This window comes from Portunus trituberculatus, chromosome 27 (genome assembly GCF_017591435.1).
Source record: "Portunus trituberculatus isolate SZX2019 chromosome 27, ASM1759143v1, whole genome shotgun sequence".
Lineage (NCBI taxonomy): Eukaryota > Metazoa > Arthropoda > Malacostraca > Decapoda > Portunidae > Portunus > Portunus trituberculatus.
In genome coordinates this window covers 16719451-16744901 of record NC_059281.1, presented here as the reverse complement: position 1 = coordinate 16744901, position 25451 = coordinate 16719451, and the positions used below count along the sequence as shown (strand labels likewise).

The following is a 25451-nucleotide window of genomic DNA, read 5'->3' as shown; positions in this document are numbered from 1 at the left end:
TTAAGTCCTCGTTTCATCTGGTATAGCCTCATTCAACAAACTCCACTTCCACACAACTCCTCCTACTCCACACTTCTGATCCACATTGATTCCGTCTCAGACTAATTCCACTTCACTCCGCACACTTTCCACTTACATACTCCTTAGATCACATCAATTTCAGACTTTTCTCGCCGCTATCGCTTTCACTTTGATTTACCCACTCCACACTACTCCTTCCACGCCACACTAAATCTTTCACACAGCACCTCCTCCACTTTAGACTTTCATCTTTCCCGAGGCTTCCTATCACCTTTTACACCGTCCGATGGCACCAATTTCCTGAGCTTCATCCTTGCATTTCCTTCACTCACCTCCCACATTGTTGCTGTATAGGCGGCAATAACCTTTGTCCTGCACCACCTTCAAACCACAAGTCAATCACTGCTGCTGCACCAAGCCTTCCTCCTCCCCTGCTCACAGCGCTGGCCTGGAATGAGGAAACAGGTGAAAATGCGCAGTTACGATCAAAGGTTCAAGGGTCAGATCATTAAGTAAACCTTTCCCCTTCCACTCGCAGTCTACAAAGATCAATCACTCCTTTGTTTCTAAATTAAGCGTTGTTATTCTCCACACAGCGACGTTCTTCCGGGAATGGTTTGTTTGGTAACACTGAACTGCGAATTGGTCGTTTCAAATTACTAATTACGGCTAATCTGAAAACAATCTCTGTTTCTATGCCTCCCACCGCACTGTGACAGACAAAAGTATAAAGGAAGTGTTGCGCGAAGGGAGTGCTTTTGGTTATTAAAGTGGTGAATATTATTGAAACAAAAGGAAAAACTTAAAAATCAGGCATTTTCGACTCCGTTTACTGCCTCCCCCATCCATCCACCCACTCCACTCCTCATCCTCCCCACCCACCCATTCACTCTCTCTCTCTCTCTCTCTCTCTCTCTCTCTCTCTCTCTCTCTCTCACACACCTTTTAGAAACATCAAAGCCCTCACCACGTCATTCCCCGCCTGGAGCGATAAATAACACGCTGTATTACCGACCCTCAATGGCCTCAACACAGCCAATTAGCAGGACCGGCAGATTACTATTCTTCCTAAACTACGATTTTATCTCCCTCCCCCCGACCTTCGTGAGCCGCCCCTCCATAATACTTTAATACATCCACTGCCGTCATACTACACTGCGTCTCTCAATCTAAAAATACTGACCTAGTTTGCAGTTAATCAGGACGGGTCTAGGTATCGGCAGGAACAAGCACACAACCTTCCTAATATATAGCCAGCCGGGCACTGACTGAGGTGGCGGCGGCGGTCACAGGCGGCGGTGGAAGTCGGCCGAAGGGAAGCTTCAACCCTGCTCGTTTGCTCCCTTCCCAGCACAGTGAACCACCAAGCATTGTATAAAGAAAGTTAATTTTTCTTTTACTTAATAGATAATATTATAGCGTTATCTGATATATTTTTTGTTACCTTGAACTGTTATACTGGATAGAACCATTTTCCGTCTTTATTCGTGCGGTATTTTCCCTTCAATCCAACCTTCCATCCTCACGTTACGATGCCCCTCACTGCCTCCTATTTCCAGCCTTCACACTCGCATGCAAGCAATATTATGCGAGCTCTGGTCTATACATGCAAAGACACTTAATGCGAAATTAGGAATTCATCTAGTTCATACATGCACCACATATCTGATTTCGAGTCGTGATTGCTGCAACCTGGGTCGTGACGTCATCAGCACCGCCAGACTTGATTGGTTACGACGTTAAGGGAGAAGATTCAATGGGAGGCGCAAAGACGGAAGTGAAGCTCTGAGTGATCCCGAAGTTTGTAAAAATCATTTATTAATTTCCTGTTTTGTCTGTCTATCATGGAAGCAGAGAGAGAGAGAGAGAGAGAGAGAGAGAGAGAGACTTAATGCGTATTACATATCACTATATTTCAAAGCTATTAAGTCAATTGAGATACGCGTGCTTTACTTATGACAGTATCTGTGTATGTGTGTGTGTGTGTGTGTGTGTGTGTGTGTGTGTGTGTGTGTAATTCACCTTGGTCGTCTGCTGGTCACCCAGCCAGTCTTCCCCATTACGGAGCGAGCTCAGAGCTCATAGACCGATCTTCGGGTAGGACTGAGACCACAACACACTCCACACACCGGGAAAGCGAGGCCACAACCCCTCGAATTATATCCCGTACCTATTTACTGCTAGGTGAACAGGTGCTACACATTAAGAGGCTTGCCCATTTGCCTCGCCGCGCCGGGATTCAAACCCGGCCCTCTCGATTGTGAGTCGAGCGTGCTAACCACTACACTACGCGTGTGTGTGTGTGTGTGTGTGTGTGTGTGTGTGTGTGTGTGTTCGCGCTATTGACTTTTGATTTTCATTGTCATGGCTCTGAAAGTCAAATAAATATTTCATTACCGAGAAGCATGATTATGGTCAGCTGTTGCGTTGGAGCTTTGAACAAAAACTCTTTTAACTTGTATGAATATTACATTTCCGGCAGATCCTAATGACCAATGACCTTGATCCGCTGGGTGGCGGCGAAGTGTTGGCAGGGGAAGGCATCGCTGACACTATGACATTTGGAGTTTGCAGTACACGTAATGTTATCCTTTTTATGTTCGTCTTTTACATAAACTAACATTTCCAACGTCAGACATTATTAAGCAAAGAGATTTAAAATGCACTAAAATTTGCACGTTTCTTTCTTTGTATATCTTTCATCAGGATATGTTGCGATGGTTTCATAAAAAAAAAATCATGTTGATAAAAACTAATGACTATCTTTATTGCGGTTCCAACACTCTTTCAGTGATAACGATTTTTTACTTAATTTTCCTTTTCAAGTTGTTTATATTTATTATATTTGTGGCTTATGGCTTTAGGAATGGAGAGAGAGAGAGAGAGAGAGAGAGAGAGAGAGAGAGAGAGAGAGAGAGAGAGAGAGAGAGAGAGAGAGAGACACACACACACACACACACACACACACACACACACACACACACACACACGGCCCGGTAGCTCAGTGGTTAGAGCGCTGGCTTCACAAGCCAGAGGACCGGGGTTCGATTCCCCGGCCGGGTGGAGATATTTGGGTGTGTCTCCTTTCACGTGTAGGTGCTGTTCACCTAGCAGTGAGTAGGTACGGGATGTAAATCGAGGAGTTGTGACCTTGTTGTCCCGGTGTGTGGTGTGTGCCTGGTCTCAGGTCTATCCGAAGATCGGAAATAATGAGCTCTGAGCTCGTTCCGTAGGGTAACGTCTGGCTGTCTCGTCAGAGACTGCACCAGATCAAACAGTGAATCACACACACACACACACACACACACACACACACACACACACACACACACACACACACACACACACGACTTTTGATAAGATCACCTTTACCTGTCACTTGGGTGGACACTCGTGGATCTTTTCAGCGCCGCACAAAGCAATAACAACAGCACGAGTAAAAAGACATCCGGCAATTTAACGAGGAAGAGCAACACAAAATAACACATGAGAAAAATACAACACAAAAGAAGTTGAGTAAAAGAAAATAGAATAAAAGAGAATAGCTGGGTGGGGAGAGAAAGAACACTGACACACACAGTCATTCTCTCTCTCTCTCTCTCTCTCTCTCTCTCTCTCTCTCTCTCTCTCTCTCTCTCTCTCTCTCTCTCTCTCTCTCTCTCTCTCTCTCTCTCTCTCTCTCTCTCTCTCTCTACAGTAAGATGTTAGTGTTTGGAGAATTCTTCCTCGGTGATTCCCTCAGTTGCCCTTCTCCTATTTCTTCTCTTTTTCTTCCACCTTCCTTGCCCTTAACCTCTTGTTAGTCTTTCTCTTGACTTTTCTTTCCTTCCTTCTTGTTCGTGCTCTTCTTTGTCCTCCTTCGTCTTGTCGCCTTCAATCTCCTCCTCCTTCTCCTCTCAAGGATCACAGCTGAATCCGGTCCTTCCTGAATTCCGTGTCTCTTCACAAAGCTGCTTTTCGTTACCAGATCGGGATTCAGAAGTTGTTGTTGTTGTATTCTGTCCTTTGTAGCATTATGAAGCATTTCTTGCATGGGTAAGCAGCGTATGATGTAAGGATATGACTCACATTTATCCCCTTCCACGTTCTGCATATTCTATTATCTGTAGAGCAGGAGGCAGGATCTTCATTACCTTTTCTTCGTCATTCAATTTTCTGTGGTGGTTACTTCAGTGTGAGAGAGTTGCTACATGCTGCTGCGAACAAACACTCCAGTTCCGGACGCCACCATTCCAATCCGAAGTCAAACATGAAGGCTACGGCCGACAGGAAACAATTCAATAGTTTTAGGCACTTGTCGATTTGGAAAAGTGGTGGCGATAGTTCCCGTGACCTTGGCTTGGCGGAGAGAGTTTGTATTGACATCGCCCTACTGCAGACATGGGAAGGGTTGGCCATTCAGATGTTAATGTGTGTGTGTGTGTGTGTGTGTGTGTGTGTGTGTGTGTGTGTGTGTAACTTCGTTCACACACACACACACACACACACACACACACACACACACACACACACACACACACACACACACACACACACACACACACACACACACACTCACTCCTAACCAGCCAAGTGTAAATAGCAAAAATAGAGAAACTCTGATGCTTCAAAAATATATTTCTCCTCGAACTTTTCTCTCTCCTTTCTTTATTTGTTGTGTTTATTTTTCTTATTTCTTTTTCATATATCCAGTCCCTCGTGAACACCATTTTTTTCAGATTATTGTGTGTGTGTGTGTGTGTGTGTGTGTGTGTGTGTGTGTGTGTGTGTGTGTGTGTGTGTGTGTGTGTGTGTGTGTGTGTGTGTGCATACGGGTCCATTTCCTTAGGTCAAGAGCCTCACTCTGCCACTAAGCTCTTCAAATACTCTCACACAGGTAAACAGTTAAAAATCATGCAATACAGATCAAATGTAGAAAAAAATACCAGAATAACATTTAAAAAAAACGGACGAAACATAACGAGGTCAGCTGATTACGCGGTTCCTTTTGTGCTGCGTGGCTGGACTGAGTTTGTGTGACGCGCTGTGTGCTGAGGCTGTGGGACTGTGTGGCAGGGCTGTGTGGCTATGAGTTTGTGTGGCGAGGCTGTGGTGTTGTGTGACGGGGCTATCTAGTTGGGGGTGTGGGGCTGTGGGGCTGTGTGACAGGGCTGTAGCAGGGGTGCGGGGCTGTGATAATGTGTGACGGGGCTGTGGCAGGGGGTGCGGGGCTGTGATGCTGTGTGACGTGGCTGTGGCGGGCTAGTTATGTTGTGTGGAGCTGGACTGCATGGGTGAGCTGTGCAATGAATATCCGGCTTTTCATTATAATTGCAGGTAATAAGTCTACTAATTAAGGGACGAGATTTTTTTTTATCCCATTGGTGCATTTACGTTTCCTGAGTCCTGAAATGCCTTTTGATTAATTTTGAGAAAGTGAATATCTTGCAAAATGATATGAAAAAAATGGAGGTTACTTTAATGTGGATATATTGTACGTATGTGAAAAAATGATAAGGAAAGCCAATAAGTATCTTGAAATATTGACTACAGAATATATGTCTTTTGCAAAACACTATATTGCTTCAGATGACGTTGACGCTTCCCTGATCAATAAGCATAAAATATATCATCTTGTATTCAAAAACTTCTCTGCATATTTTTCAACTCTCATAGTATATTTAGGTACAAGATGACGCACCGCCTATCTTCTTGACTCTCCCCATTCCCTTCCCCCTCTCCTCCCACTCTTTCTTCACGACATTCACACTAACAACCACATCCTCCTCCTCCCTCCATCACATGTTGCTATTCCCACCAGCACGCCTCCACGTCTTCCTCTAAAGTCCATGCCATCCTTAAACTCTCCCTCTAACTTTGGCCCCGTCCGTCCCATCTAGCATATCCTCTTGAGGCTTCTCCCCCCCAACTGGCCCATCTCCCCTACATTCCTTAATCCCACTCCACCACTCCCACGCCGCCGCCTCCACCACCTGCCCACCACTGCCTTACACACCACTGGCCACACACCACCAAAACCTCTCCACGCATTTTTCCACAGAATCGTCTGCACGGGCACACACACGCACGCACACACGCACACGCACACGCACACACACACACACACACACACACACACACACACACACACACACACACACACACACGCGCACAGGCAGTCTTTCGTGAATTTCAGGAGTCTCGTCACGATCTCTCTGTTTCTGTGAGTTTGCCAATGCATGGTCGACAATCCATGGAGGATACATACGTGAGGGTGTTGGGAAATATTTGCTGTAAAAACACTGAAACCGTAGAGCCATGCAGACGAGAAAGGCAAAAAAAAATATTCCAACAGAGAGAGAGAGGGAAGGACAGGAGGGAATTATGTCAGACATGACGTGGGGTACGAAGAAAAGAGATCACTTGTTGAGGTAGAAAGTGAAAGTGAAGATTCTCTGGTTACCAAGAAACCTGAGAAACGAGGAACAACAGCAGACTTTTGTATGAGAGAGAGAGAGAGAGAGAGAGAGAGAGAGAGAGAGAGAGAGAGAGAGAGAGAGAGAGAGAGAGAGAGAGAGAGAGAGAGAGAGAGAGAGGGGGAGTCGGGGGAGGGGCGAGGTAGTACATAAATCAACATAATGAACGAGCAACGAATGGAAAAGAGTGACGAAACACACATACAATATGCAGCGAAGTCAGCGTATGTGAGCTGGGGTCGGCGAACAAACTCGTGCCCGTGGTGAATCACAAGAAGGGACGGCTATGAAAAAATAGTAAATGAGGACTGCCTTGTGCAATTAGCTAGTTAAGATTGGCAGTAATGATAATGATGATAATGAAGTAAATGAGGAGGAACAGGCGGAGGAGGGAAGGAGAGAGGAAGGGAGGAAAAGGAGGAGAGGACAACAATAGCATACAGGAGCAGGAATAGAGGAAGGAAGGAAGGAGACGACGACAATGAGGAAGAGAAGAAGGAGGAAGAGAAAGAGGAGGAAGAGAAATAGGAGGAGGAATTGGATGAAGAGGAGGAGGAAGAGAAAGACAATAATCGAACACGGAACCCCCTTAAGTGCTTGGAGAGAACTGAAGGAGAAGACATTGAGAAGTATTGTCAGTCTTTATTCCAAGGAAGGTGTCATGTACTGTTTTAAAACCCTTTCAGTTTTCCTCGAAGAATATCATAAAAGTTAGAAACATGCTCGCCCTTCCAGACAGCAAGCTACGTAGTTACTGGAACAGGAAACATAAAGCTTTGTCTCTTACTCTTTCAACACTTATACTCGTAGTACATGTAGTTCTTGCTGTATTGTTCTTCACAGTTGAACAGCAATTTTATCATTACTAAAACAAAGCCAGAGGGAGAGAGGGAAGGCAGACATGTAAGATGAAGTGAGTTGTTGAGATGTGTCTTTGTATCGGCTTCCAATCCTTTCATCTAAAGCTTCTTATTGATCTTGTGTTTGTGGTCTTGTCTTCAAAGTGCATTGTCTTGAATGCCAGATTGCCTTGAATGCCAGATTGTCCTCCAGTATGTATATATGTTAATTCTCTAGTCCAAGTCTTCTATAGGTTACAAATTTATAGATGTTTTCTCTATATAGTTATTGCAATAATACTGTTGTAGGCGATCAAAGGACAATAGCATTTTGCAGAGGCTATGAACATCTTGGTGACACTAAATCTTATAAGCTTGTCCTCACGTCCCTCGATGCCGCTGGCGTGACTGGTTGGGATGAACACCTCTGGGCCACGGTCTGGGCTTTGGTCTGGCCAGCCACACTTGTATCATCGGACACCAGGCAGCCTGCTGGCTTTATGACGGGGCGGCTATGCAATGTCCGGGCATCAGGCCAAGTTACTATCGCGCAAACTCCTATTTATGGCTTCATTCGCAGTAGTCTGCAGTGTGGAAAAAAAAGACACGAATGAAATGGCAGATGTCTCAAGGAGGTAGGGTGTCATTATCACATTGCGCCAAGCAGTATGTTAATGTTAATGTATTTACACTACCACAAGACAACACAACATATTCGCTGCAACAAAGAGATTCAAGATATCATGTAAGAACTCGAGGACATCAAAACTCCAATTCTGACAACACACTCAGCACGAATAATATGACAAGAGAATATGCCAATGCTCTTCCTCTGAGACCCTTACTGAGGACACATTGTTATTATTATTACACTCTCTCTCCCTCTCTAAAGGTTCTCTCTGGCTTTATTTGAACAATAACAGCAGCAGCAGCAGCAGCAACAACAACAACAACAACAACAACGCCACCATCACTACTTCCACCATCACTACTACCACTTACTACCACCACCACAATCACCACCACAAACAACTACGACAATACCAGAAACAATAATAACAATATCAATTTTAAAACCTTTCCCTCCACCGTCCCCCCGTCATATTAAGAAAAAAAAAAAACAGGAACACAAAATAACATAAGATAAATAGAGAGACAATGCAATAAAGAGGGTAAACTAAAGCCTTTCCTACCTTGTGGTGAAAATAAAGGTCCCAAGAGAGGAGTTCCTGCCCTTCACACTCGTCCATTGCAGTGGCCTCCTGCGACACAAAGGGAATACAGGGAAATGCATTCTACTCCCCCTCGTGTGTCATGAACGAATAATACATAACACACTGCACGATAATGATGGCAATGATGATGATGATGATGATGATGATGATAATGATTGTAATGGTAGTGGTAGAGATCATGATTATATACAATAGTTATATAAATACTAGCAATAATAATAGTAATAATAATTATAATAATAATAATAACAATAATAATGATTATTATTATAATAACAAAAAAATGATAAAAACATAAGTAATAACAACAACAATAATAATAATAATAATAATAATAATAATAATAATAATAATAATAATAATAATAATAATAATAATAATAATAATAATAACAATAATAATAGCTACATAAAGAAATATTTATAAGTGTAGTTCCTACTCACCTTTACCTCCCGATGCAAGAGATCAAAAATCCTTTGATGCCATAATACTGCACAGTTAAGTCGATAAGCAGACTCGGCGATGAGTGAGTAGGCAAATATCCAACATGAACTGTGCAAAAAATTCACTGATTGTTTAACAAGGATTGGATACATTCGTAATACCTTCAGCCGGGCCATGACCTTCAAGATACACACACACACACACACACACACACACACACACACACACACACACACACACACACACTGTAAGGCTGAGCTGATCAATACTACACTAGATATGTCAGTGTACACGACTTGTCTCTGAACAAGCTGCGCTGGAACACATCCGACTATGAAAGAAACTCTTGTAGTGTAACTCTCACCTCCGTGGTAGCGGCGACCTTGATCAATGGAGACCCTCAACCGGCGTGTCGTTGCAACCACCATGCCTACAAATCCCGGTCACAGCCCCTTTCTATACGTCACGGGTACAAGTAATCAATTGTTCTGACGAATTAGAGTGTTTGGAATTTGTGACTTGTAGCATTAGTTTTTAGCAATGCAACGTACAGTTAGTACGAGTACCCGTCAGACTGAATGCTGTGCTCGACGCTCTATGTCTTCCAGTAACATTACTAATTGCCAAGAGTAAACTATAACGGTAGAGAGGTAGCTATATGAAAAAAGAAACAAGCAACCATTCCAGCTGAAGTGTGGTGAGAGAAGGTACGATACAATGAATGCAAGACAGGGGTGGGCCGCCGGCGTGCTTGAACTACCATGGCGAGAAGGGACGTGATCGGAAATGGGGTAGAGAGAGTAGCGTTTTTATCGGAATCAATGATGGCCGGTCCCCCATGATGGCCGTGGCTACTGTGGGGTGAATAGGAATCAGATACTGTACCCTGAGAGGGAGGCCTGGCCAGCCTGCAAGGCCTTCCACAGACATAAGAGTACACACATTCGCTGGAATTTGTATGACTAAATGGAGGTTTCCCGTTTGCTCAGAGTTCATTAAGAGTTCGATTGTGCAATTGCGTCGTATTGGGATCGCAGCATACGCGTCGATTACACCAACATACAGAGCGTATTTTGCGATAACGTAACCTTTTCTTGTTTGCATATTACTTAGCGTCGCAAGATGTACATTTGAGGCCATAAGGAATACTGATATTATAGCACTGTGGGACGGTCTAGCCGTCAACCTTTAAATGCACACATCAGTGAGGCTGTGAATTATTTCAGAACATCGAATATGCTTTTTTCTCAACAAGAAAGTCTATTTTTTGTTTTGGGAGTTTCCAATGACACTAGGAAGACGTCCGCTGCCTTCTGGTTACTGAGACTGTCAATGGGTTATCGAGCTTTCAGGCAGTAAGATCTTCCATTTCCGACAGTCAAGGAAGACCAAAGCTGGTGCTGTTCGTCTCTCAATTGAAGCTTTTCGAGGGGCTCTCCGACACACATTAATAAAGCGTGAGCCATCAACACTGCTGTGATGTGTCAATCATTTTTAAGGAGATAGACAAATGTGGGACAAACAAGAGAACCATGTCTCATCATGACGCTGCTCATCATTGAAAACCATAGAAGCTTCGCAGAAATACAGTGTTGCTTGTTCATCCTAACTCTAATCTGGCTTTCTAAGGGAATCAAGTCTGTTTTTTTTTTTTTTTTTTTATTCATACCATGTGGGCTTTTCACGGGAATTTATGGGCTAAAGGGGATACTTTTTGGGGTACCTCCTATCTCAAAGCCTACCCGCTAGGAAACCGTTGTTCCGAGTGAGGAAGCCCAACCTACACTCGGACCGTGGACAGGATTCGAACCCGTGCGCTTGGAGACCCCTCGGACCCCAAAGCACGCATGGTTCCACTGTACCACGGTGGTTTAAAGAGATAAAAAAATGGAATATTTTGGCGGCTTGCCTGTGCGTGGAAGACATGAAAACATCTTTTACTGAAAAAAAAACAGAAGCGAGTTTTAGTGTATATTATTCAGGTGATTAAAGTTTTATTAAACAAAACATTTAAATGAGACCAAGGATGAAGAATTAAAGAATTAAGCACAAACACTTCAGCCCTCAGATCTTTTCAAGTCAAAAAGATCAGATGGCACCAAAAGGAAGGTTTATAAATACACTGACTGAAGTCCAGATTCGTTAGTTAATTACAACGGATTCCAGCGCCACGTGAGGGGCGGAGAGGCAGGCAGGGGAAAGGGAAGCGAGAGTGAATCGAGGCTCGGGAAAGGCTAGAATTTTAAGGGACTGATCATAGGATGCCGTTTGAGTGACAAGTGAGCCGTCATTAAGAGCTCACATCTAAGAGAATCAAATTAAAAAGTCTTTCTTCAATATATGAAGAAATATATTATGGAATATTCCAGATTAGTTCTTCGATTAATAATTATAGAATTTAATGTAATTTACATTTGGACCAACGCCTTCAAAGAGCTTTCCAGGAAACGTGATTAAGAATTCCTTATCCAGTAACAGGCAAAATCTTTCGTTAAGAGGTAAGTTTTGCAGTATGGGTCTGTTTCTATTCATATTCATTTTGTGAGTATCTCTTATTATTTTCATCCGAGAGCAAGAAGCTGTCCACGAAAAACGTATCCATTTGGTCAAGTTCTCCTCATGACGAAGCAAGACCTCGTTTAACAGCGAGGAGAAGGGAAGAAGACTGAAGCAGCCTCAGGCAAAACTTCCCCCTCTCTTCAAAACTTTGATATAACCTTTTTAACGGAATTCAGGGCAGCAATTTAGCAGCCGACCTTCCAAGCACAAGTGGTCCTCGAAAGACTCACTGTTTTCTAGAATCGAATGTTGAGAACAATGACGACGTAAAATCTGCAGTGAAATATATATCTGAGCTGCTGAGGAGATTGATTCTGCTCTCGTGACACAAGAAAAAAATTATGCAAAATTTACTTCAATCAGACATTCGTTGCGAAAGGCACAAGAGAGAAATTTTGTTATCTTCTCTTTCATTCCAGTAAGTGAACAATTCATCAATATTGCGAAAGGTGAAAAGTCGATCACAAAGACATTGTGCTGATTTCACTCGTATGACTTGAAACAACAATTTGTCAAAAAATATTTCAAAGTTAAATAATTGCACGTTAACTGTATGTGTGTGTGTGTGTGTGTGTGTGTGTGTGTGTGTGTGTGTGTGTGTGTGTGTGTGTGTGTGTGTGTGTGTGTGTGTGTGTTTCAGACTTAAATAAATACACGCCAATTCTGTGTGTGTGTGTGTGTGTGTGTGTGTGTGTGTGTGTGTGTGTGTGTGTGTGTGTGTGTGTGTGTGTGTGTGTTTACGCATAAGCGCTGAAACAACAAAATTCATCATCACATTTGATCCCACACAACCTCAAAATCATGAACAAGTCTGGCGTTGCTTGTTTCTCCTTTGTGTTTCTTAGATGTGGTGATGTATACCACAGACACTAAGTAAAATGATTGAAGGAATCAAAAATAAAAAGTGGTGAAGGAAAGTAATGCTGCAGAAAAAAAACAAAAACAAAAGAAAATAAGAAATATCACCACTATCCAATTATACGCGGCAAAAAAAAGGAGCAAATCAGATCATACATAACTAACACACTCCGCCCGCTTCCATGCAGACTCATATTATTCTATTTCCCATACTGAACCAGAGCCCGTATCTTTTAATGAATATATCAGCAAAATAAATCAACAAAACCCCGTACTATCTATCAGTTCTCACGACTCCTTCATCGTTCTCGCCTTCACATTTCTTTCAACATCGACACACCCACTCTCGGCCCGCTGATCCATCCATGACGTCATCACTTTTGGAAAACGTGAAGCGCTGTTTCACTATGACGTACTGGGCGCTCTCAAATTCATCCAGTTTGCTTGCAATAATTGGTAAGTCTGTTGTGAACGTAAAGGTCGAGGGTATCGTGGTATATGTAGAAGTTTTTGAGACCGTTGAAAGGGACACATAAAACATTTCGCGGCTTTTACAGGATGGCGGAGGTTACAAGTGGTGAGGAGTTCCAGGATCTAGCACGAGAGTATTTATTTACTCTTCTTACAAAATGTTTGCCCATTCATATAAACTCTGAAGTGCCACTCCTCAAGCCGAAACCCCAACACGAAGTGGGCCTTGCTGAGAAAAGATTTATATCTATACCACGATCACCGTGTAACTTGATGAAATGTTTAGTTATTTATATTGAAAAAAAAAAAATCAGTAATAAAAAAAAATAATAATAGATGAGGTCAGGCGGAAGAAATCAACGTAATGAGGTATCACTAAGATGAACTACAACGTTTTCAATAGTGCATTTGCTTCCCCGAGAAACGAATATAAAAGACTATCAATATTAAATGTTTTAAGCCAACTCATCCCTATCAGTCACTAAATGATGATCGAGCTCCCATCACAAGGCCTCTATTTCAGCACAATACTGCTGACTCACCCATTACGTTGTTCCCTCTGAAAGTTACCAATGGCTCGTTAATTAACAGTCGCCTTGGTACGCAATCCCACCAATACCACTCACATGAAGGATAGTTAACAATAATAATACACTTTTTCCAGCAAGACGACACACAACTTGACCCACAAACACATACATCCACCAAAACATCTCTTTGATATTGCCAGATAACCACAACAGCCAAGTGAATGACCACCGAGATTTAGTGCAAAGTCATCAGTTTCAAGACTCAGTTCTCATCTCATAACACGTGATATTTTTTTTTTTTTACCAAGCCACATGTGTAGACAGACCAACATCATCAATGGCACAATATTAAAGGAAATATAAATGTACCAATATAGGTAATGGTCGGGAATGGATCAGTGAGAGTTGCAGGGGATTATCCTGACTTGATACTAATGCTTCGTCGAGTTTCAAGCCAGAATATCAAGAAATAAATATATAAACTAGTGAATACGAGATGTAAAAAATGTGAGAGGAATGAAATAAAAAGTGTGGACCAAATATAAACTTATGTATTCCGCTATATTGCTTTAATTATAATAGATGTGAAAATGGCGCTTTGGTCAATATTCAGTGCTGGTAATTAAGCAAGTTTATTAGAATTTTGTAAGTTAGAAATATGATTATGGAAGTTTACATGTGTATGTGTGTGTGTGTGTGTGTGTGTGTGTGTGTGTGTGTGTGTGTGTGTGTGTGTGTGTGTGTGTGTGTGTGTGTGTGTGTGTGTGTGTCAGAGTGTGAATAGATAAAACAAATGCACAAAATAAATAAACAAACAAATACAAACATGTACACACACACATGCTTTAAATAATATTCAAACATATACATTATGTATGGCTTACACTCACACACACACACACACACACACACACACACACACACACACACACACACACACACACACACACACACACACACACACACACACACACACACACACACACACACACAGATAAATCTCTATTATAACAAATGCAAAAATATAATAAAACAAACCTGATCCAATTTTCTATGTAATTACTTAACAGATATTAAAAACACATGCTAACTAGTACTTGTGGGGGAGGGGGGTGTTAGAGTGGTACGTACGTATGTTGGGTCGTTATGGTTCTCTTGAAGTCACGACCGAAGGCAGCACATCTGGACACCACAGATCTAAAGATAACTGGAAAAATAACAATCTTAGTATCAGAGTATTGAACACAGGACTTAATTTCCCTCTCTTACGTAAATCCGCTAGAGGCCCACCTTCATACAGATTAACAGATATAGAACGGTAGATACACGGACAGAACATTTAGGAAACATAATCAATAGGATGATTTGAATAGATCAAGAGATTTCCAGATTATTAAATATATAGAAATATGCTTATATGGATAGTTCATGAACGGAATACCCTGCCTATATATGTATATCTCAATACTCGACTGAGGCCCCTCGTAATTAAAGGTAATACATATAATTTCCTCGTCAAAATTTAGAATTGCTTTGTTCTCTCACCATAGTTGTTTTCAAATACATATAATTTCCTTGTCAGAATTTAGAATCGCTTTACTCTCTCACCATAGCTGTTTTCAAAGGTCAAAGCGATGATTAACAAGGCTTTCAAGAGTGTTGACAATATAGAAATCTTGTTGATCTGCCACTAAAACCATAAAAAATAACATCTTTAAAAATTCATGTAACTTGAATCCTTTTAAAAGCAGCCAAGTTTCAGACCAGAAGTGTTTCAGAACATAATTCCAAGTCAGAAAAATTCCAGTCCCTTCGCTTTGCCACTTTTATTCGCCTGCCATGTCTTAGTGGCGGGATCTGTACAGCCGTTCATTCCAACTACTAAAAGTGCTACCTTGCAGATCAATGCCATAGAATATGAAAGAGAAATAATAATAATGACACCTTCTTTTTATCCTAAAAGTAAGGAAAAAGTCTGGTCGGAACATTAATGGGTGTCACCATGACAACATAGTCTTGCTTTAATGATGTCAGCGCGATGTTTACGAAAGCAGCTCCACCCGGGAAGATATACAATAATCACCCTTCCTGCCGTTCCCTCTCACCAAACTCCTCATGAAAGGTACGTTCCCAATCATGTCTTTCCCCTGCCACCCTACCTGCACCACTCTCAACACGCATTACACTTTTTTTTTACTGTAATACCTCACATTAAATAAACCTACAAATGTACAATGGTTCGCTGTTACCTTTGTACACCAATATTCGTAAACTTTGATATGTGACGCACTTTTTTCAGTCCTTCCTTGCATTCATTACATCACGAGTTTTTACGACTGTTTCCACTCCCCATAAACTCTGAGAGAATGCTTAAGAATTACTGTCAAAATAAGTCATGACTGTTGCTGCCGGACTGCTGGGTTACATACGAGTGTGCTGGGTTATGGATATTGACATAAACACACAAGCCGCGACCTGACTGACCTCTTCCCTCCTGCCGAGCCTCATTATTTTGATCATTTGTCCCCTCACTTCCCAATGTTATTGTTCCCAGTTTATATAATAAGTCTTGCGTTGATCTCTCCTCCCCCCCTTCTCTCTCTCTCTCTCTCTCTCTCTCTCTCTCTCTCTCTCTCTCTCTCTCTCTCTCTCTACGCGAGCAGCATAACTTTCATCAGTGTAATAAAGCCCAACACGGCTTTTAAGAGAATGAATGGATTTCGCATTCCACTCTAATCCATTTAAGTTATACCATGAAAAAAAAATAAGTGTGTAATATTCCTCACCGTCGTAATATTGCCAAGGTTCAAACATGCGGAACCATCAGCTTGGCGTTATAATAATGATGGAAAACACCTTCGATTTATAGCACGGGTCGAAGAAAGCAAATATACTAAGTGTATGAATAGGCACGGTGGGTGGGTCCAGGTACGTATGTTTTTCTTTTTTTTTTTTTTTTTTACACGTACGAGGACTGTGACGTGTAGGTCTTCTTGTCTCTTGCTCCTCTGTTTTTTATTCTCAACCACATAAGTATTTTCACTGCTCTCGCCAGAAACCATACAAATACTTTATAATTTTTGAATGAGTCCTCTGATCTTTCTTTATTCCTGGAACTGGCACATCAGTGGGGCCTTTCTCCCGCTCATTTTGCTGTCCTTGGCCATTACTCTTCTTACACAGAAAAAAAAAAAAGACGACGAAGCATATATGATCAAAAGGAATAGTCATTGCAATAACTAATGGACAGGAGCTGCCATGTCGCTGGGGGGAAGGGAGAAGTGGTGACGAGGGAAGTACATTGATGAAGGTCGTATCAGCTTCAAAGAAACAAAGGTTATACATCATTCTTATATCCTGATTTGGACGCCCGGGAAAATAAAATATCGTGCCTTGGGTTGTTGCTGATCATAAAAAAAAAACTGTCAAGATAACATTAACAAATCGGTCAAACAGTGTGTGTGTGTGTGTGTGTGTGTGTGTGTGTGTGTGTGTGTGTGTGTGTGTGTGTGTGTGTGTGTGTGTGTGTGTGTGTGTGTGTGTGTGTGTGTGTGTGTGTGTGTGTGTGTGTGTGTGTGTGTGTGTGTGTGTGTGTGTGTGTGTGTGTGTGTGTGTGAGAGAGAGAGAGAGAGAGAGAGAGAGAGAGAGAGAGAGAGAGAGAGAGAGAGAGAGAGAGAGAGAGAGAGAGAGAGAGAGATTCGAAATAATTCTTTAATCACTGAAAATATTCCCTTAGCTGGGGAAACCTATCTTAAATAACGTCTTGCATGCAATATTCTGGTTCCTGTATGCAGTAAGTTTGCAGTACACGAGAAGGAGCTGGCTGAGTTCCAAGCCTGGTTCACGTAGGCAGTCATCTACTTCCTGCTGTGATGGTGATGCTGTGGCGGGAACCAAGATGCCGGAGGTGCGAGAACATGAGACCTTAGGAGGCGTGAATTCTTTGCCCTGCTCCCGGAAAAGAGGATGTGTAACTTAAAATTTTATGTGTAAGAATGTTTGGGATCTTCTCCATGTCGTGTTTAGAGGCCGCAAGGAAACGAAACTCTGAAGAACCCCTGAGACTGCTGCCTGCTGTCTGAAGGTGGCAGGAGCAAGGCGTAGAGGCATCTTGTAATGGTTCTCCTTAGCAGTGCCTGGGAGCCTTTCCATGCCAGACACAGAGTGACGAGCAGCACCTTAACCAGCTTAGCGGAGGTGTTGCCTTTGAAATTTGTCACGTGCTTGCTGGTGGTGAGTATACTTTTAATGATTATACAGACTTTTCTTAACTAAAAGATGTGAAACATAATTCGGTAGATTTATTTTCAAGCTGGTGGCAAGCTAAAGGCATAGAGAGAAAGCAAACGAACAAGCAAACATCTTCAAGCCGGTGGTAACAGTAGAATCGAGAAACAGTCAAATGAATTTTCCCAGTAGTCTTGATATTTGTCATTTGAAAATAAAGGATGCAGGTGTGTGATGGATGCATAGCCACACCGTCACTCAATCATGTTGATATATATCATTCTCTATTATGAAGTGTGACGTTTGGTTTTCTGGACACTATGAAGGCAATAACCCAGGAAGTGGTGGCAGATTTCTCGGGTGAGACGAAAGGCCGTGGCTTCTCTTTTGGCGACGTCCAAGACGCTGGAAACTCTATCACACATTCCCTATATTTCCTCATCTCGTTCTTGCTCTACACTGCTCGAAAGCCGGTGTGTAGCACGAGACACATTTTCAGCGAGTGAAAAAAGAAGCCTCTTTACGGCCATGATCGTTAGTCACTGTAATTAAAGACGAGAAAAAAGTCAAGAGGAAAACATTTTGAGTTGACGATGAGTCGAGGCCCATGTTGGCGCTGCTGAACACAGACTCACGAAGATTATTTTATGTGTCCTTGGATGCAGTGTGGTAGTGGAGTGCAGAAGGTGAGTTGTCAAGGCACACTGCCTTTCACGAAGGGGTAAAAGCTGCATGGAAGGTAAGACTAAGTAGTGCATCACAGAACTCCGTAACAACGCTGGTGGCGAAACAGTTATTACGGTGCAAGGGTTGACAACAGCTAATCCCTCACCTTCACGTGGAACACCAGGCACCTTGACCTCTCTTGCAAGACATCGATTCACTACAACTTCCTTCAATCTTTGCTGAATTTGTCACATGGAGGAGCGATTAACAAGAGAAGACAATAGTGCCAAAGACCCTGACAAGGACTCGAGGACCTCAAGATTGGATGTTATCGGTAAAAAGAAAGAAGGAAAAAAAAAAAAACTCTCAGGCAAGCTCGCTCACACACACACACACACACACACACACACACACACACACACACACACACACACACACACACACACACACAGCAGGCGACCAAGGTGAATTACACACACACAGCTGGTATATTTTTAATATGTAAAATGATTTTAAAATGCGGGATATCATCGCCAATATTTGGACAGTTCTGCAATAACTTCAAGTGGAAGACGTGTCTGTAGCGTTGTTTGAACAAGCGGTGAAGGTCACTGCGCCACAAGTAGGAAACATAAGCGCTGCATCAATACAACACACAAATTCAAGCACTTCCCTCTGTTCGAATTGTTGCCTTTCTGATAAAGTGAATGCTGATCTGAATACATTAATGGTGGACCTGTACGGAATCTGTCCTAGTACCGGCTTTCCTACAGTATAATTAATCAACAATTTCATCTCATTTCATTCATGTCTGCTCTAATGCCTCGCACTCTCAACTTAATTCGGCATACGGTACTCACAATAGTATGTGACTTTTAAAGACAGTAACAGTTCCTAATTTTCGATTTGTCTCCTCTTTAGAGCTGAGAAAACTTTATGGTCTTCAATGCCTCAAACCATGAGCAACCACATTCACGACTTGTCCTACATTCACTGACACTAGACATTGTGTGTCGCCTCAGTCACTCTTCTCCTCTCGTTCCTGATTACATAGAGTAAAATTCGCTGTGTGTGTGTGTGTGTGTGTGTGTGTGTGTGTGTGTGTGTGTTGTAGGCGCCCCATTCAAACTCCTGTGAGGACAACAGAGGCCATTCGTCTCGTTACTCTCCCTGCTTTAACTGGCTCTTCCGTCTTTCACAGTCAGCAGTAATGTCGCTTCTCGCGCTATCTTATAACGCTATTATCATGGCTCCTGCCTCACTCAGCTTGCTAACTGCATGGTTCCTCTCTACCTGCCGTGGCATCACTGAGAAGATTCTCTGTCTGCTGCCAACCCTATTCTGTCTTCCTAATACAAGAGTTTGCCAGTGTATTCACCCTTCCATTCCCTTCACTGATAAGCTCCAGAATAATCTGCTTTGCTCTGTTATTCCATTTCCCAAGATTTCAACTTTTCGCGGAAGGAATATCAAGACATTTCGGGAACTACGAGCAAAGTGGCCTTGTTATCCTTAGAGTTTTGGCAGTTTCTTTTCTCTTAATATGTAGGGACAAGATTCAGTACATATTTTTCTCTCTCTAAAAACATAGTTCAGTCTTTTAATAATCTATTTCTTAAGAAATAATATGTCCGTATGGTCATTATGTTGATGATTTGTTTACTTCTTTTCCAGTAATATTTCTATCGTAGAAGCGACACACAACATAATAGAGTAGTGATACTTGAGGTGAGGAGGCGCCAGCCGCAACTCAGCTCTCGAGTACTGTTGCTCAGAGATGACCACGGCGTTTCTTGGCCCTCGGGACCCTTGCTGCAGGGCGTCGCGGCCAAAATCCCGCCTCCATCCAATGAGTGAGTTAATGAAATGGAAAAGGGGTGAATGAGGAAGGGAATTGAGAGAGTCCCTTGGCTCCTGCCTCAGTGTTGCAATGGACGTCCTTCACTTGCTGTTCTTTTACCTTGCTTCAACTTTTCATTCCAGTATGTTCCATTTTTCAGAGTAGGACACGTAGGCAGCACTTTGAAGAAGCAGTGTCGAATGTCAAGTTCGATCCTCGGTAGTATTTCTTGTATAATATTGCACGGCGACTAGTCTTAAAGCTGCCTTTGTGACGGCCATCACATGGCTGCTTTAGCAAGCCTCCCATGCGCTGCTCCGTGGCAGAGAACCATAAGTTCATCTATGAGAGCTCACCATATGCAATACGATCATGAGTCAAATCTCTCATATACACGCAAAAAAGGATCACGCAACTGCAGACGATGTTTTCATTCCCTTTCCATCCTATAGTTTCATTCCTCTGCCTTTCCTGTTGTCTTCTGTACCCTTTCCTCATCCTTTCCCTGACGTTCAACACCTTCCTCTCGCTTCTCAGCCTTTCAGGCTGCTACTGCCGCCAATTATTATTTCTTTTAACTGATACAAACAGACTCACAACACAAGTGAGTGGCGGCATGTGTCAGCATAGGGCGCAGCGGTCCCCAAGTGGCGTGCCATCCTTCACCGGAGCTAATTACGGACTCCACATGATCACTTTGTTTACGACCACCATTATTTTATTTCTCCAACACCTGTGGCAGAGAGAGAGAGAGAGAGAGAGAGAGAGAGAGAGAGTGGAAGGATATTGTTAGAAAGAGCGTGATAAATTCTGGATATGAAACTGCAATGATGGTTTCGAGACGGCAGCAGAAGCATCGGCGGCAGCAGCAGCAGCGGCGGCAGGGGCGCCAGTACGAGGAGCAGCGCCTTCATCACCATCACACCATTACTGCCACCACCGCAGTCCCTTTCCTCACTACCTGACAGTGCCTTTCTCTTTTGGAAATCTACGCATTCTCTATTTTTTATTTATCAATGCAACAAAGATAAATACAACACTACAGGCAAACGTGAGCGCTTCCTAAACGTATAAGGTCAACGGTTAGTGGAATGATAAGCACTGGCTGAAAATATTTATTACCCTGTCCATTACCGGAAAATAATGATGGAGAGCTGCACCCTCCCCTTGCTGGCCCCACCCGAACCACGTATGAGTGGACACCAAGCCGATTTGCATTCTGGGACACCTTTGAAGATTATATTGAGTAAATGGTGATATACAGAGAGGAAACCTTAGCTAATAGAAAATCTAGTTGCGGGAAGTGTGTGTGTGTGTGTGTGTGTGTGTGTGTGTGTGTGTGTGTGTGTGTGTGTCCGAAACTTCCCCTCTGACTGACTGTCTTTGTGCTCGGTGTGAGGCAACAGGAAGCCTGCAGGGAAACCAATCTTCACCTGCTTCAAGATACAGGGGTTGAGTGCCTGCAGAAGCGTCAGGTCAGAGCGACGGCTGAGGCAATAATCGTGCGCGTCTGAGAGATGATATTGGTTTATTAATGTCTAACAACCATTTTTCATCTGGGAATGTCGGTAAAACTTTGTTGAAAAGAAAAACCTTATTTTTTCATTATAATAACTGTTGTGCATGATATAGACCTCCACTTCTTTGTCATCTGGTGTGATGAGCTCATAACGTGCGTACATATATTTTGAATTTTGTTTTGATGGTAACACGCTGTTTCATAAAGCCGTCTTTCAAAGTTGCTCCATTCATCTCTTCGGCTGCCAATAACATTCATGAGGTGAAGTGCCCAGGTGGCCAGTGCGTTTCATATCTGTATGTGTGTGTGTGTGTGTGTGTGTGTGTGTGTGTGTGTGTGTGTGTGTGTGTGTGTGTGTGTGTGTGTGTGTGTGTGTGTGTGTGTGTGTGTGTGTGTGTGTGAACAACATATATGTGCACACGTAGGATTGTAAGTAGAAAGTGGGACACAAGTTCAAGAAATTCAGATCCGAAATATGAAAAAAGAGCGAAGTATGACATGGCAGCAAATCACAATAAAAGTGTGGTTAGCTTCCGTCATAAGAAAAGAGATGTGAGAATAACAATAGGCGTATGAAGAGGTAGATCTTTATAAGCACAGAAATAAAGTGCACCATGAAAAACAGACAACTGGATTGAGAAGACAATGCGACGGACAACACGAATGAAGTTAATGAACGGATCAGGGCGGGAGGAGGAGACTAATTAGAAATGAGTTGAGGATGTGGGAAAAACGAAATTGAAATAACGAAGAAACGGAAAAAGTAAAGTTGGACTGACGGAAAAGAGTAAGGACAAAAACTGGTGAGAAGTGTATTTTTCTTTGTGTGTGTGTGTGTGTGTGTGTGTGTGTGTGTGTGTGTGTGTGTGTGTGTGTGTGTGTGTGTTTTATTATTTTGTAAATAATGTCATTGCTGTGGAAGAATGTCAACAACATAAAGAGGTTAAGGGACAAATGTCCAAACTTATTTTTCCCTACAGGTGGCGAGGTGTCAGAGGACAAAGGGAGCGCGAAGGAAAGGTGCGGCGAATGTTTTGAAGGGTTATTTAATGAGAACAATGAGAGAGAGACAACAGTAAATTACTCACTTAGAGGGGAGGTAAACAATCTGAAAGGGTAAAGAATAAAAGGGTATTGGTAAAAGTGAGATGTTCTCCCCTTAAAAATCCAGAGTAAAAATATATGGAACAGATAAGATTAAATAAAACTCTTTATGCAAGTGAATGAATGTGTGACGAAATGGTTGGTAAGTTTGCTTCATAAAGACTGGACAAAGTTGAATACTCAAGAGAGGGAGAAGGTTTGAGTTGTGTCGCTGCATAAAAGGAGAACCGAATATAACAAAGAAAAGTTTATTTGGTCTTTCATGAATATCATTCAGGATTCAGAATGCCAAAAGGAAGACAAACAGTGTGCTTTTAGAAAGGTTAAGAAGAGTGTTGCACCGCGGGGAAAAGGGATGCAGGAAGAGGGCTTTATGAATATGTGGAAAAGACTGCGTTGTCTGAGATCATTTTATTTATAAATGTTTCGTATATTCGATTTGAATGTGAGGTTGAGGCGAAGAGGTGTATTGAAGATGACGTGCTTAAAAAACAACTTTTGCCATGGAAAGGTGACAGTCTGAGGAGAGATGTGGAGAAGGGGAAAAATTTACCGAGTCACATCATAAAACATGTAAACAACAAAGGTGACGACTGAAACACAACAAGGGTTCTTCTGGAATATGAACTTTAAACACTTGTGTCACTAGAAACCTTGGAAATAAAAAAAGAATTCCATTATCATTGCCTAAGTTTTCATATGAAATGAGTCATATTGAAGGAAAGGGGACAGTGGCTGCCTTTTTTTTATATACTTTCAAGTGATAACTAATTAATGTTTATTGTTTAAAACAAGGAAATATTTATTCTACATGTAAATTTTATTTAAAAGCCATTTTTGACAGCCATCCTTGAGCAATGGAAATAAATAAATAAATATAAGATCTACTCTTCCTGCATAGAATTCCTACATTAAAAGAAAAATCATTCATTAAAAGATCTTTAACATCTATTTTTCAACTGTTTATCATGTCCAATTTTCAGTCATATTAAACGCTTGCATAACAGTATCCGAAGGTAACCTTTTCGTGAGGAATGAGTCCCCGTAGATCTGGAAAAAGAAAAAAAAAAACTGTACGTCAAGTATTGCAGTATGATACGTATCCCTTTTCACATCCAGTCCCCGCCACAGCGATCCCTGTAACACACACCGCTGGACGCAGGTGGGGCAACGCAGGACAGGCGTCACGTAATGGGATTACAACCACCATAACATATATCAAAGACCACATTATGTTCCTCTCGGCTGAGGTTTGGAGTAAATGGCCCGCAACATTATAAGTTTAAGTGTTACCGACAATATGGTCTTGTAAAGTTCATTGATAAATATGAAGGTAAATTGTTAGGTTTCACTTACAAACTTTAAATGTAAAAGGTATAAAAAGACCTTTCCTATCCATTAAAAGACTAAAAATATAATTTGTAGCCAAAAATACGAAACTTTTGGCAGTCAAGCGTCTAAATAATTCTATATCCAAATAGAGGAACTTTATTTTGATTGTCAGATACTGTCTGACTGACTGACTAGTTAACTAATTAACTGACTGACTGACTGACTGACTGACTGACTGACAAACCTATTGACTAAATGACTGACATACCGGCTGGCAGGCTTATTGGCCGATACAAGACGCCGCAACATTGAAGTCGCTGGTGGTCTATACGATACTATCAATACTTCACAAAGGAAAGATCATTACCATAATTCTTAGGTAAAAGTCTCTGGATGCAGAAATGGGAGCACTGAAAACCATTGATATGAGTTGAAAGTGTGAAATATAGAGCTTGTGAAAAGTTGGAGTCAATGTTTGGGACTTCTCTTGATACTTCATGAGGCACCTATATAACTGTAAGTGTGTGTGTGTGTGTGTGTGTGTGTGTGTGTGTGTGTGTGTGTGTGTGTGTGTGTGTGTGTGTGTGTGTGTGTGTGTGTGTGTGTATAGGTGTTTTGAGACGTCATGAGCATATGATGGATGGAAGTGTAAGCTGGAGATGGTGGTGGCTGTTTTTGATAGTAATAATGGTTGGTGGTTGGTTGGTGATGGTGGCGGTAGTAGTAGTAGAAGTATGTACAGATGGCGATAGTGGTGGTGGTGGTAATTTGTAATCTGCATTCATACATCAGTAAGGCGCTTAATCTTTTCATCACTGGCCGTACAAACACTGGCACTGAAAAAAAAAAAAAGCAAAGGTCTTGCATGAATATTTTTAATGTATGTGTTAATATTTGACGTAAATGAACATTTTTTTCATTTCCTGTGATATTGCGCATGTTTTATTTTTTACGACATATATGTGTGCGTTGTTTATCTACTGCGATAGTACGTGTTCAGGCACGCGGGGTACACTGAGATATATTCAGTACAATAACAGAACTGTCAGCTCCATGCACGAATGAATAGTAAATTTTTACTCGCGTGAGATTAACTGAAAAAAACAACTTAAGACAAGGCAGGAATAGAAAGACCCTATACTTATGTTGCGGAAGGATCAAAGTGATGCTGCAGGATGCTCGTAATCATGTTATATTTATAAATGTCCTTGTGCTAAGTGTTCTGGACGTTTTATTTATTTGTCAGATATGCCTCTTGTATACTGCCACTCACGTTCAGGTGCGCCTCTAGTCATTTAATTTTATGAGTATTTCTCGGGCAATATGCATTACGGATGACGAGGAGCGCACC

The 25451-nt window shown here is 42.0% G+C and overlaps 1 protein-coding gene across 2 annotated transcripts in view; it reads right to left on the bottom strand.

Moving 5' to 3' along the window:
• LOC123509530 overlaps positions 1–25451 on the bottom strand; it is a 129781-nt gene that overhangs the window by 13112 nt on the left and 91218 nt on the right. For both annotated transcript variants that reach the window (XM_045263882.1, XM_045263881.1), the window contains exons 2-6: positions 24841–24936; positions 14544–14619; positions 8994–9102; positions 8509–8577; positions 354–469 (exon numbers count right to left, since the gene is read on the bottom strand). In XM_045263882.1, coding sequence (XP_045119817.1) covers positions 354–469; positions 8509–8577; positions 8994–9102; positions 14544–14619; positions 24841–24913 — 443 coding nt within the window. In that variant the 5' untranslated portion in view covers positions 24914–24936. The remainder of the gene's footprint in view (positions 1–353; positions 470–8508; positions 8578–8993; positions 9103–14543; positions 14620–24840; positions 24937–25451) is intronic.